We start from the raw sequence: 15,090 nt of genomic DNA, 5'->3' as shown, positions 1-15,090 counted from the left end.
ATGATCTCTCATTAATAAATAAAAAATGAAGCAATTCTAGCATCCATTTTCTGTGAACTTTCTTTTAATTATGTTATGAGGAATCCGAAAGTTTGTAAAAGTACTTCTGATGTGCACTATATATTTTACTATAATGTAGATATCAAATTATTAAAAACAGAGGTGTTCAGCAATGACTGCAACAACATTAATGTATTGTTTGACTAAAAAGTTAAGAAAAAATGTATAGATAGAATTCAAATAATTACAACATCCATAAAACTGACAAAGCCAGGAAGCAAAGCGCACATTACCTGCATGCAAGTTCACAAGCATTCATGGTTGAATACATTATTTCTGCAGGACACAGTTACCTTTCACATTAGTTGCAAATTATTTCAGTTTCAGAATTAATTTTCCCAAACTGAGCAAGGAGGCACAGTGGTTAGCACACCGGACTCACATTCAAGAAGATGATGGTTCAAATACACATCCAGCCGTCCAGATTTAAGTATTCCACAGTTTCCCTAAATTGCTCAAGGCAAATGCTGGGATGGCCTCTTTGAAGGACACAGCAAATTTCCTTCGACATCCTTGAGATATTCTTAGTGTGTACTCTATCTCTAATGACCTCAAAGCCAATGGGACATTAAATGCTAATCTTCTTTAATTTGTTTTATACTTTTCCCAAAAACTATTTTATGTTGAATTTTTTTTACTATAATACAACCTCAGTGAGGAAAAGCAACATTAACCTGAAATAAATGATTTGTTTCCATCTTGAAATTCCCATAAACAAACTATTCTCACACCTTAGCTCTCTTCAACCCATTCCTAGTAGTGTCTTACGTTCTCTGCAATGTTTATTTTTCATGCAAATTTCATTTAACTATCTTCTGTTCATTATTATTTCTGCTTCTTCAATTTTCTCTGTCATGCTTACTCCCACATGTGTACCAGTCATACCTTGTTGGATAACCTGAATGCCCACTAGTTTAAAAATGGGAGAGGGGGAAGAGGTGCAGGAAATGATGGGAGAGGAGAAAGGGGAAGGGGATGGGAGGGGGAAGGAATAAAAAGCTCTAAAAGAAACTACTATGATTTTATGATCTGTTACATGTGTCTTTGTGCCACCCACTATTCAGTTGCATGCGAGTGGTTTGCTTCTCCTCACTCTTGTTTGATGCCAAATTTTGATACTCTACAATAACACAACCAATGCCGATACAGCTATGGAGAACATATGATGAAGAAATACATTTGGCAACAGGATTTGTGAACATATCCTGTAATGACCATGTGCAAGATTCTATTTCCTTGCTGGCATTAATTATCATCTGGGCAGCCAAAGTTCAAATCTCTGCAAAAACTGAGGGAATTGAATCAACATTTAATGATGGCAAAAACAGTTAAGGAAGGATTGGTGATAATCTCATCAGAACAAACAGAAATTTCTCAAGACAATGTCAATAGATGAAGATGTCCATGATTCAGGTTTCAAAACAAGTACAACATTAAAACCACAATTGTGTGAATATTTTATAAACAAATCAAGCAATCAGGCAGAGTGGAGACTGGGGAATCAGTTCCTCACACATTTTTATTCTTAATGAAATGTGCACTCAATAATACACTACTGCCGATGTTCAATTCAGTTTTGAATATTATTACCACTTTATTACATACTGATTATCACAATTAAAATAATATCTTACCGTGGAAATATTCCTGTAGAGAGTTTTACCACTTTGTTCAAAGCTTTCATATTTTTGAAGGAGAGTTCTCCCATCTATTCTCCATAGTGGTGGATGCTCCATTGCTGTATCACTCTTCATTATAACAAAGTCACCAGACTAAAATGGAACATTGAATGTGACTATCAGCCCTAAGACTTCCATAACTACATAAATTATTAGCATTAAAAATAAGAAACCACTGACATATTATATTTCATGTTTTTGACGCAGTGGCACTGCCACTAGTTATCATTTTCACATGCAGTGTGTTTTGGTCATCATCTTTTTGGTCACACGTAGTTAATAATGGTAATAGGTTAGAGTCAACACGAAAATTAATTCCTCTAGGGCCACAAACAGAAAAAAAGACACAGTTACATGGACACACAAGTTGCAATTGATCCTGCAACACCATTAATATTCATTATAACAAAGGATCAACATTTGTATTCTGATGTCCATTCTGCACTATGACACCATGCATACAACTAATACATTAACGTCACATTCTTTGGGACCCGAGTAGAACATAATTTCCATAACAATCACTTCATGCTACTTCTGTATTAAATGAGGATCATGACATATGCAGGAAATATATGCTGTGTCCTATAAATGTATAGTGATACTTCTCTACAATAAGCAGGGGTGGAGGGATGGCTGCCGCCTGAACCCTACACTTGGACATTTTCATGACCTTAAGAAAATTTCATGCACCAACAATGCACGAGATACTTCCTCGTGACAAATTTAGTCCAGTACTGTGCTCTGTGTATTTATAAACTATCAAACAATTCCATCTGGATAATCACTGTAAATTACTACAATAATAATAATAATAATAATAATAATAATAATAGAAGGTGCGAACAAAAAAAATTAACTAGTAGTTTCAAAGGTTATCAGTTGAAAAAGGAGATGCTGAGTCCATCCTGGATGTTCCATTGTTTGATTTTGTTAAAGTCAACATTGAAGTTTAAATCTCCTGCATGTTACCATCAGTCATCATCATTAAAAACATTAATGGTACTCCTAATGCCAACTAACTTGTAACTATTTATAACATGGTGCAGTGCAGCAGCATAATAGAGTTAGCATGGTGAAAAGTTAATTTACTACGCCTTAGCTGCGGGGGTCTGAGTGAAAACCATAGTACTACATATTTAATGTGTCCAGGTACAGGCTTTGGGCTCTAAGAGATTACAATGAAATCTGGACATTGCAGGATGGTTATACTGGTGGCTTTGCAGCTGGGCTGGAAGACAAAGTATGGAAAAATATACCACAAAGAGGCTCATTACATGATACCACAACTGAGCAACTAGATCAGCTAATATTAAATAGTCCATAGAGATGACAAATTCTTTTTTTTTTTTTTTTTTTCCTCCAATAAAAACTCTGTGAAGATGGTCTGTGCACACTACAATCAGCAGGTTATGAAACCAACAAAAATCTTCTCAACACTTCATTTTTCTGAGCACAAACACACGACAGGTTCACATCTGGCCACTGGTGGAAATCAGCAGTCATGAATATCTGAGATCTGAGCAGACAAAGGGAGTTGTGAAATTAATGCTGCATACTGTTCTCAACTAAGTACACTTTATAACATTCATTGCTTATTACTGGTTACAGTCAAGTCAACATTTTCTAAAAGCCGTAATAAAATTTCTTTGTTATCTCCCTCAATCAGTACTAAAAATATTGAAGAGGTAGCCTTCCAACAATCCACAAGCTTTTAATCAATTATTCCATTTTGGAGTTTCTTAATACCTTGTTATATCTTCTATGATCTCATCATGGTGTATTGCACAAGCACTCTGCCAATAAAAGTAAAAGTACATTTACAAGACTCAAAACCTACGCTGTAGATGAGAGTATGTAAGCTAACTGGCATAAATGCATGGGTGCCTCTGCATCTGTATTGAACCTAAACAAAACTCCCATCTCTGTGTCAATGGTACAAAATCAAAAGAGAGGGATTTTCTTTTCTTTTTTTTTTTTTTTTTTTTTTTTTTTTCTTTTTTTTTTTTCGGTTACTTTCTACAATTACTTGCATTTGCCTATGGGCCCTAAACACAGTGTGATTCCATTTCACAAACTCAAGATAACAAAATGTATATATCTCACACCTTCATCGTACACAGCCATTAACCCCTTAACATAAAACCCTGAGTTATCTCATTTTTATTATTTTGACATATCTGTTTCAGCACCAGACCTGGATCTGAGGGGAGGAGGTTGCAAACAGGGGTATCTGTCCTGGGAGACAATTTCAGGCGGTGCTAAATTCATATTCTTTAAGAAAAAACTCTTGTTTCAAAAAGTGCCTAGCATCCAGCGCATGTTGATCTATCAATTATCCACATGATTTTGAAACGTATCTCTGTTGGCTTTTGAGTATTTTTGAACACATTCTAAGTTGGTTTTTGAAAGAATCAAAGTTGATTATCGAATGCATACATAGTGTATGTGACGTTTCTGCCAGGGTAATCCCTGTTGCATCTAGAAATAAAAAACTTTCCTGTGGACAAAAGGGGATGGGGCTACCTGAACGAGTGAATGTGGTTGACTGGGTGTGCGAATGATCAGTGTTGTTATAATCATTAGCGAAATCCATAGATTCAGACTATGAGAGTAAAGACAACTAACAGGAATAACAGGTATGAAAGATTACATATTAATCATCTTGGTGTGTCCAAGAAAATGAAATTTGGACAGATTTTTTTTCCAGATTTCTACACAACTAAAGGCCAGTTGTACAGTCCCTGGTTAGCAGCCACTTAAGCTCTACTCTCGGAATATCATGGAAAAATGCATTGACAAGATTAGTAAAGTTAACAAGAGAATAAGTTTTGACATATGCAGGAATAGTTACAGAATTAATGATGACAAGATTGATTGTTAGAATGAGGAAGGAGAAAAAAATGGGGACATTACAAACATTATATGGAAGAATATTATGATTGCACATTTGTATAAAAACTTCGTAATACTACTTTTTGATCTCCTGCTTGAGAAACTGGAGCACATGAATGAAATGCGTAACTATTTCCTAACATAAAAGTGTTTGCTTGTAGTAGGCCTTATAGGCATTTGATATTGGTACTTCATGAATCATATTCTGTTGTGTTATTTATGTAAATAAGGTAGATAAAAATAACCATCTGTGCCAAAACAGTCTTGCTTATCTGGCATGTGTTACAATTGCTGCAATATTAGGAAGGCCTATTTTGTTTTATCTAGCAGACCGTAACAAAACAGATGTAAACAAACCAAGACACCATACCAGTCTGGGTTACTATTTGTATGAACAGCTTTTCCAGTATCAGTCAACGTCATTTTGATTGTCCATGTAGCAGAATGTTTGACACACTTTGATGAGGTTTAGATTCTTTCACAGAAAGGAAAGCATGCCATGTAAACCTGTAGCTAGATTATAGAGAAAAAAATACTGGGACCTAAGGATTGAAGAAATGTGTACTGCCTTGCTTGTCTCTCGTCTTTACTGGGTTTATGTTTCCTATATTTAAGTTTATGTCACACAAAAGAGAAAGTTAGTGACTAATAGGCAATAAAGATTTTTTATTCTCCCAGTTACAAATAATCCAACCTAGTATTAATTGTGAGCTTTTTGTGGGGGTATGCTGTCAAACCAGCTGACTGGAAGCAGAAGAGGCACCACAGGACATTTTGATTTCCACTGCCCCGAATGTAGGCTTGATGGCTTTCATTACAAAACATACATGTTTGATTTCCACAGAGCAAAATACAGTGACATATAATACAAGCTACTATGTGAAGAGGTGTGGCACTGCACTTTGGCACACTTAACACCAAATAACATGTCTTACATTTCCTCAAACATATATGTTTTATATACCAAAATCTTCAGAAAGATATGTGCCACAAAATGAACATATGTCTGAAAAATCATTTTTTTTTATTTTTGATGTCCTATCTCAAATGCTCAACAGGGGGAGGGAGGGGCACAACAATCAAGTTTTTGCCCCAGTTCAGAAATAGCATAGATCTGGGGCTGATCAGCATTGATACTTGTTGAGTGTTTAGGTGCTTGAGAGCATCAGGCCCTACATGTGTAGCCTGCCCGTCATGTTCTAATGGAGGTGGTTGCTACTAGATAGTCCTTACTGCATACAGCTTTGAATACTCAACAACAAACCATACACTTTCAGCCCACCTCTCCTGTGTTATTGTTTAGTCAACACCTTCAAAAGAAGATAGCTGTAGTAATCCTGAGTTTGACATTGAATTTAGTTACTCAAGAAGTGAATAAGTATGTGATATTGCTTCATTAAAGACTAAAAGTGACAAGAGTTTGTCAGTTTAGTGATAAAAGCTCATCAGTGGTACGAGATAAGTGCCATATTTATCCGAGAGTGAGATGACCCTGAATTTAAGGCGAGCCCCCTTTTTTTTAAGAGGCTCCTTCAGAAAAATTTATTTTTTACCATATTCTGACTAATTAAATTTCAAATTTTTACTAACTTGAGGATCTGCCTAAAAAGTTACCATAAACTTATTCTAAACTTATGCCATTTATTGGTTATCTATATTTTGATAATACAAGGAGAAATAAAATACACAAAAGAAATTGTTTACATTAATTTTTATCTTCACTGCCTCTTCTGTTTAGCCTGTCATCTGCAGTACCACATTTTTTAATCATCATTGTAATAGTCTTCATCCCAACAGTGGAGCCGTGAAACTTCGTTGACGCAAACATTTGGCTCTTTCTTCCGGGTATGTTGCAATTTTTTTAAATTTTTAATTTTTATTTTAATTATTTGGGGGGGACTTGCAGATTTTGCTTTTATACTGACATGAGAGTGTTAACACCCTATCATTTGCATCGTACCTCATGGTGAGCATCAACAATATTGCTGCATAAAACACGTAAGTGTGCCACTGGCCTCAGTCTAGACTTTTACCACCTCCTGCTGCAATGTATGCTATTGCTAAGTATTTCACCAGTTTTAAAGTCAATTCGATTCTGAGTGCAAATGGTTTCATGCAAACTGCACTTTAGGTATGGTAGACATTCATAAAAAGCTAAAGGACACAGTATAAGTTCCCATAGTTAGTACCACGACAAAATTTGCTGCCCACTCACCACTCCCCACCCCACACTCATTAAAGTTAGCAGACAAGCTGGAGTCACTGTTACCCTACCAGGCCTTCTGTAGCAACAATGACACACAGACATCTGTATCTTCTAGGTTGCAGGACCTGTGTCACAGCAGCAACTAATAATAAATGAAATATTGCAATCATGACTGAGACCACTTCTCGAACTTTCGCTCGTCCTGCGATTTAATGTGGTTTTTTTGTACTATCCCCAAAACAGGTCTCTCCGCTATAATTTATTCTTGTGATAACAATTGCAGTCAGTTTAATGAGATTTGTTTCATTCGTTAGATACTTAATTTTGGATTAATTTTCTTTCTTGTTTCATCTGAATGCTACCACCTTATTCTAAAACTGATTACAAGCTGGTAGTGGTTCATAATATGTAAACAACTACCAAATTTTCATCTGCAACACACTTCATAAATCATTAGTTTTTCATAGCCAAATAAAATAATAACTTGGGTTCAGATTCATGTAATGGGTTTTGAAGGACAAGATTTTCGAATTTGAATGTTACCTTTACTTAAAAAGCAGAATTAATGTAAGTCTACAGGTATCCATACCTGTTTGAGAACTTCTATTGAAAATATATTCAAATACAACAAAAGTTTGTGAGTTGGTAGAATTTAATGCTGTTTCCTCCTGTGTTTCACCAAATTCTTAATTTTTTAAGGTGAGCATCAGATGTCATAGTGCTAAGTTCATAGCTTCTCATGTATCCATCCATTGCATTAGTGCCACGAGTCAAATGTCATGTGACTGATCGAACACGATTGATACTGTAACGAGCACTTCTGTGTATCGGGAAATCTCAAGCCTATTCAAACAAAAGTATTGCTTGCTAAACTCTACCCTTCAGAACTCTTAAAAATAAATTTGTGCAAAACCACAATAGCCAAAGCTTCATCTGTAAATGTAAGACAAGCCCTATATTAATCTACTAAACACTGAAAGAATATTTACCTCAGCAGCAATAGTTAAATCTGCAAATATAAGTAGACCCTGTATTTTTTAATAATGAATTTGGGAAAAAGCCTTGTCTTATAATTGGGTAAATATGGTACATCCTCTGTGCTACAGCCACATCCTGCAAGACTTATGTTAACAGCAAACCTTTGTGAAACACATGGTCAGGCTTCAATGCTACACAGAAACTAAAAAATGATTTAAAGGTTCACGAAATTTTAGTCAAAGTCCAGTGCACGAGTATACTCAGTATTTTATTAATGGTGAACTTCAAAATCTTATACCTCATTATTTTGAGTTTTAAAAGCTATCTTTATACACTGATCAGCCAGAACATTATGACCACCTACCTAATAGGCATTATGTCCATCTTTGACATGGATAACAGTGGTGAGACATCATGGCATGGAAGCAATGAGGTCTTAGAAGGTCGCTGTAGGGAGTTGGTACCTCATCTGCACACACAAGCCACCTAATTCCCGTAAATTCCAGGGAAGGGGGTAATGGGGCCTCACAGAATGTTCAATCAAATCCCACATGTGTTCAGTTGGGTTCATATCTAGTGAGCTGGGGGACCAGCACGTCAATTAGAACTTGCCACTGCATTTCTTGAACCACTCCATCACGTTCCTCGACTTGTGATATGGTGCATTATCTTGTTGAAAAATGCCACTGGCATTGGGAAACATGATCATCATGAAGGGGTGTACGTGGTCTGCAACCAGTGTACAATAGCCTTCTGAATGTTCCCCAGAGCAAAATGGAACCGCCACCAGCTTTTCTCCAGCCCGCAGTATATGTGTCAAGGAGCTGTTCTCCTGGAAGATGACTGATTTGTGCCCTTCCATTGGCATGACGAACAAGGTATCAGGATTTATGAGACCATGCAAGGCTCTACCACTGCACCAATGGCAGTGTCAATGTTTACATGCATATTCCAGTCGTAGTTGTCGATGTTGTAGTGTTAACATTGACACATGTAAGGGTCATTGGCTGCAGAGGCCCATCATTAGGAGTATTCAGTGCACTGTGTGTTCAGACTCTATTGTACTCTGCCCAGCATTAAAGTCTGATGTTAGTTCTGCCACAGTTCACTACCTGTCCTCTTTTACCAGCCTGTCCAGCCTACAATGTCCGACATATATAATGGGGGATGGCCACCCAACCCCATGATGTCTGGAAGTGGTTTCACTTTGTTTCACCATGTGTTGAAGACACTCACAACAGCACTCTTCGAACACTCAACTAGCTATGTAGTTTCCGAAATGCTTGTGCCAAGCCTTTGGGCCACCATAATCTGCACTCAGTTACACTCAAATAGATCGCACACCTTATCCATTCTACACTCGGACAGCATGCTTACTGATACTACATGCACTGTGCAAGTGTCTGACAAGCAGCATTCCTTGCCAAGTGACGCTGCTATTGCCTGTATGTGTTTATATCACTAGTAGTTTGGGGATCATAATGTTCTGGCTAATCAGTTTATGTCTATATGTAATGTCATTCATTATACGATGTACTTCATTAATGAAAAAACATTATTTTTTAGAACCTAATCTGAAGAAAAAATCAATATGTTAAGGGGTTAAAGTACAAAGTGACAAGCCCAAGTGGACAGTACAGTACAAAATATTCATCATAGCAACTCCTACTTCTCAATTACATTTCTAAGAAGCACTCACTCTGAAATTAGTGTCAGCTATGACTTCTCTGACAGGAGAATATGAAGCACCAGAGGGCATGTCAGGTCTGGCCAATGACTGTGAATTTTGACTGATAGCAGCAGCATGTGTTCTTGTACGACTTTGTCTGGTTCGGTTCCCACGCAACTTGCTCACTTCTACATCTTCAGTGCCTCCAGGTCTAGTGCCATCAGGTGATGCATGCCTGGTTCTCTTGCAATTTGTTAACATATAACGTGAACGGCGGGATCGTCTCTTATTAACATTATCATCATCAGATGGTTCCTATAACAAAAATTAAGAACAAATATGAGGTTTTTTTTCCCATGTGCTTCACCTACATGTATCCAGAAAGTTAAGCATTTCATTATCAAATACAATTTGCTCTATCAGAAACACTGAGCTGCTCATAAAAGATGGAACAACAGGAGTAATGTACATGAATATAAATATCTGATATACTATATTAAATAAAACATTTATAGTTTAATAGCCATACAATGCTTTATAGAATTTGTTATCAGGCTACTGGTCACAACATAAATGTTCTTGGTAACTAAAAAAAACTACCTGAAGTGGAGCAGAATAAATATATCTTTTGTATTCCTAAACGAAGTTACACTTCAGGGTAAAATTTTCATATCAAGGTGTATTGCTTCTGAAGCAGCACTTCGGGGAGATCAAAATCATACGGTTTTATGCTATATTTATGTGTATTTATCAGCTACGTTATCGAGTATTATGAAATATTTACTTGTTTTATACTGTTGCTCATCAGTTATTGGCAGCAGGTATTTTACAGTAGTCACAATTTTTATACTTGGAAAGTACAGCCTCAGTTAATTAACTCTTTATGCTGAAAACATCATTACAGAACAAAAACATATCAGTGCAAAGAAATTAAGTGCCTATGAATACAGTACATGCTCAATATGAAATCACAATCAAAGACAGGCATAAAATACAAAAGGTTTGTACAATATCTCATGATGAACCCTGTTGTGTCTGCACAGCTACCAACCTCGAAAGAGGATGCCAGTCATCACATGGCAAAAATGCAGAGATGTCCAGAGGCCCTCTCCCAGAAAATTTTAAAAAATTATCACTCTTATTTAGGCCTATCAATGCTATATTTCAGACACTTCTTGACCGTAAATGAAGAATAATGTTCAGAAGTAAGGATAACTGTAAATGAAAATATTAGATTAAGCAGAAAATGCAAAAAAAATAGTAAACATCATGGTTGCTATGTATTATTAAGTATGGATAAATAGGTGAACTGCATTTCTTGTAACGCCACCTGGTTAGAGAAACCGCAACAGTGTACAGACGAATGGCTTGAACCTTGTGATGTCACTTGGTTCGGAAGCAGTTTCATTCGTATACTTTAAGCTGACACACACAGAATGAAAAATTTTCATCATCACTCAGAATAAACAACTTTAGTAAGCCAAGGTGACAAACTCATTTGTAGACAGTTTTCATCTAAATCTACATCTATACTCTGCAAACCATCATGAGGTGCATGGCAAATGGTTTCTTCCTGTTCCATTCAAGTATGAAATGCAGGAAAAATGACTGTTTGAATGCCTCTGTCTGTGCAATAATTATTCTAGTCTTATATTCATGATCCCTATGTGAGCAATATGTACAGTAATCATTTAAAGTCAGTTCTTGAAATTTTGTTAACAGACTTTCTTAGGATCATTTATGTCTATCTTCAAGAGTGTTCCAGTTCAGTTCCTTCAGAATCTCTGTGACAACTTCCAATGGATTAAACAAACCTGTGACCATTCATGCTGCCCTTCTCTGTATATGTTCAATATCACCTGTAAGTCAAATCTAGTACAGGTCCCACACACTTGAAGAATATTTTAAACCCATCGTATGAGAAATTTGTAAGCAATCTTATTTATAGACTGATTGTATTTCCCCATATTCTACCAACAAACTGAAGTCTACCACTTGCTTTACCGATGACTGAACCTATGTGATCAATCCACTTCATATCCTCACAAAGTGTTATACCCAGGTATTTGTATGAGTTGGTTGATTCCAACAGTGACTCCTTGATATTATAGCAAAAGGATACTATGTTTTTTTCATTTTTTGAAGTGCAAAATTTTACATTTCTGAACATTTCAATCAAGTTGCCAGTCTCTGCACCTTGTTGAAGTCTTATCAAGATCTGATTGAAGATTTACAGAGCTTCTTTCAGACAGTACTTCATTACAGATAGCTGCATCATCTGCAAAAAGACTGATTTTACTATTAATATTGTCTGCAAGGTCATTAATATACAACATGAACATATTTTCCTGGAGCACACCCAATGTTACTTCTATTTCTGATGGTGACTCTCCATCCAAGATGACATGTTGCATGCTCCCCACCAAAATGTCCTCAATCCAATAACAAACTTCACTTGATACACCACATGATCAAACTTCTGACAATAATCAGAGGTGTGGTACTGAGCCAAATGCTTTCTGGAAATCAAGAAATACAGTAGCTACCTAATTGCCTTGATCCAAAGCTTTCAGTATGTCATATGATAAAAGTGTGAATTGCATTTCGCACAACTGATGTTTTTGAAATCCATGCTGGTGGGCATTGAGGAGATTATTCTCTTCAAGATACTTCATTATGTTTGAGCTCAGAATATGTTCTAAGATTCTACAACAAAATAATGTCAAGGACATTGAACAGTAGTTTTGTGGATCACTTCGACTACCCTTCCTTGTAGGCGGGTATGACCTGTGCGTGTTTCCAGGAACTGAGCGTGGTTTTTTGTTCGAGGGCTCTACAACAGAGCTTTGTTCAATTTTAACAATTTGAGCTGTTTCTGAACACACTCATGCTAATACTTATTTCATTCATCTTTTCAGTGATATGAGGATTAAATTGGTGTGATTCTCCTGGGCATTCCTTTGTAAAGGAAGATTTGAAAACGGAGTTAAGCATTTCACCTTTTATATACTCAGGAAGGAAATCATTACAATCTATAAAACATTGTAGTAGCATCATATGATTAGCAAAATATAAACAGAAAGTTTTCCAATTTATTTTTGAATCAAATTGTAAAATGCATATTTCCATAATTTTTAGTATCTTTCCATAACTCCATAATTAAGGTGTGAAGTCCTAAACAATTATGGGCAGTCCATAATAGCTGGCAGCTACGTGCCTGTAATAGTTGCACTGACATGCTGCTAGACAGACGATTATAATGTTTTGGCTGAGCAGTGTATTTCAACTGGATAAAACAAAATTCTAAATTATATATGAGGTATATACGGTGTCTCAAACAGAATCATCTGATTTAGCTTGTCTATATTTCTGAAACTAATAAACATATACAATGAATTTTGTCTTCTGATGAACGGGAAACTCAAAAAGTCTTTTTTCATACCTTTTAATAGGCATTCAATAGGCACCCCATGAGATGCATGGCATATGTCAATGCAGCGTTCAAATTGTTACCACACTGCAGTGAGCATGTCTTGAATTAACACTGCAGTGAGCATGTCTTGAATTACAGCTTCCACAGCTGTTGTTATGTGCTGTCTCAGTTCATTCATTGTTGTTGAAAACGGTAGCACACAAACAGAGTCTTTTATAAACCCCCACAAGAAATAATCACATACAGTCAGGTCCGGTGACCTTGGAAGGCCAGTAATGTAAGGCTGAATCATTTGGTCCAGTGCGACCAATCTATCATTCAGTAATTTGATTTAAAAATTTTTGCACTTCCAGATGCCAGTATGGCAGTGCCCCATCCTGTTGGTAAATGAAGTTGTTCAAATCAGTCTCCAACTGTGGGAAAAGAAAGTTCTAAAGCATCGAGATATGTGCATTCCATAACAGTGTTTTCAGCAAACAAAAATGGACCATATGCCTTTTCCCGTGAAACTGCACAAAACACATTAAATTTTGGAGAGTCCCTCTAATGTACAACTTCATGTGGTTGTTCCATACCCAATATTCCCACATTATGAGAGTTCACCTTTCCATTTAAATGGAATGTTGCCTCATCACTAAACACTAAGCGTGGAAGAAAGCTGTCATCCTCTATCTTGCCAAGAACGAAATTACAGAACTCTACACATTATTGTTTGTCACCTTCACAAAGAGCTTGCGTAGCTGAATTTTGTACATGGTTTCATGTGTAGACATCAATGCAACAGACACCAGATAGGCATCGAGGGCATGTCGAGCTGCACGTTGAATGGATTTCTGTTGAATCCTCGTGAAACTATGGCGGATGTGTTCGACATCTGTGTCAGACACTTGAGGGTGGCCCAGCAATTTGCCTTTACACAAACAACCTGTTTCTTGGAATTGTTCTTACCATCATCTAATGCTCTGTGCTGTAGGAGGATCCACACAATACCTAATACGAAAGCCACGCTGAACAGTTATTACTGATCCGCAATGCACACAACGTAGAACACAAAACGCTTTCTGTTGCCCTGACATCATTTTTACTAGACTGACATGCGCACACACTGCTGGTACCTAGCAGGAACCTTGTAAAACTCAATAGTTTGCTCTTTCCAACAGTATATTGTTCACACACATATCTCAAATAACATAATAGTTAGGATTATTTTTTTTTTTTTTTTTAATCATATGATTCTTTTTGCTACACCGTGTATGTAGTTTGTTGAATGATGTCACAAATTTGGTTAGCTTACACAACTTCAGTGCTGGATTTAGGGTTTGTTGCTCAAGTTTCAATTACATGAGATATGAAGTTGACCACTGCGTAGCTTTCCTCCCATCCCAGCCCATCCTATACCACACCACCCAGCTTTCAAGTTAATGTGTCAGTAATTGTTTGCTTGCATTAGCAGAAAATTAAAACTAAATGACACCAACACTTGAACAGCAGAAACCTGTATTTTCAAGAGAAATTGGAAGAAGGCAGTAAAGGCAATAATTCAAAGCCAAAATTTGTAAATGGAGTAAATGCTGTGCACACCACTGTATAATACTTTCTGAAACAAAAGGGTCAGTTCATTCAAACATCTTAATGGATACGTAACCATGACAGACACTCCAGGATACAACAGTTCATGCACTTAACTGAATTTCAGTGAAGTTCAATTGTATTATCACTGTGAAACACACCCCAAATGGTGGGTGAATGGCATCCAGTGGTATTTTGTGATAAGAGTAGATTCTGCCTAGGTATTGTGATTGTTATTTGGTAATACATATAAGTCAGAGGAGTGGCAACTGCCAAACTGTACCAAGCAACAGCAGCCAGACCCATCTCTTATTGAACACATGAGGGATGTGCTGGGTCAGCATTACCAGAAACATCCCTTGACACACAGTAGAAATGGCATGTAACACTCTCTCCCAGGATGATATCTGAAGCTCTATCATAGTCTCTGACGAATATTGCAGGACTGTATTACAGCGAGAGGCAGTTATACGAGATACTAAAATTGTCTAATTAATCACATCATAAATAATGGATGGGATAAAGGAGTGTGCTCCCTGCCACCGCTGGATAAGCAACTGCCAGCAGCAAGTCATATACTCTTAGCTCACTTATTTTTTAC

General features: G+C 36.8%; 1 protein-coding gene across 3 annotated transcripts in view; it reads right to left on the bottom strand.

The window, feature by feature from the left end:
• Positions 1-15,090, bottom strand: part of LOC124605480 — a 136,674-nt gene that overhangs the window by 69,671 nt on the left and 51,913 nt on the right. For 2 of the 3 annotated variants that reach the window (XR_006978650.1, XM_047137199.1), the window contains exons 4-5: positions 9,518-9,802; positions 1,695-1,832 (exon numbers count right to left, since the gene is read on the bottom strand). Coding sequence is in view for 2 of the 3 variants with exons in the window: in XM_047137199.1 (XP_046993155.1) it covers positions 1,695-1,832; positions 9,518-9,802 (423 nt within the window). In the remaining variant the exon portion in view is untranslated. The remainder of the gene's footprint in view (positions 1-1,694; positions 1,833-9,517; positions 9,803-15,090) is intronic. The other variant, XM_047137201.1, reaches the window with a different exon arrangement.

The sequence above is a fragment of the Schistocerca americana genome, chromosome 3, assembly GCF_021461395.2.
Source record: "Schistocerca americana isolate TAMUIC-IGC-003095 chromosome 3, iqSchAmer2.1, whole genome shotgun sequence".
NCBI classification, from domain to species: Eukaryota; Metazoa; Arthropoda; class Insecta; order Orthoptera; family Acrididae; genus Schistocerca; species Schistocerca americana.
Note: the sequence above shows the minus strand (reverse complement) of the source record. Positions and strands in the feature narration are given on the sequence as shown.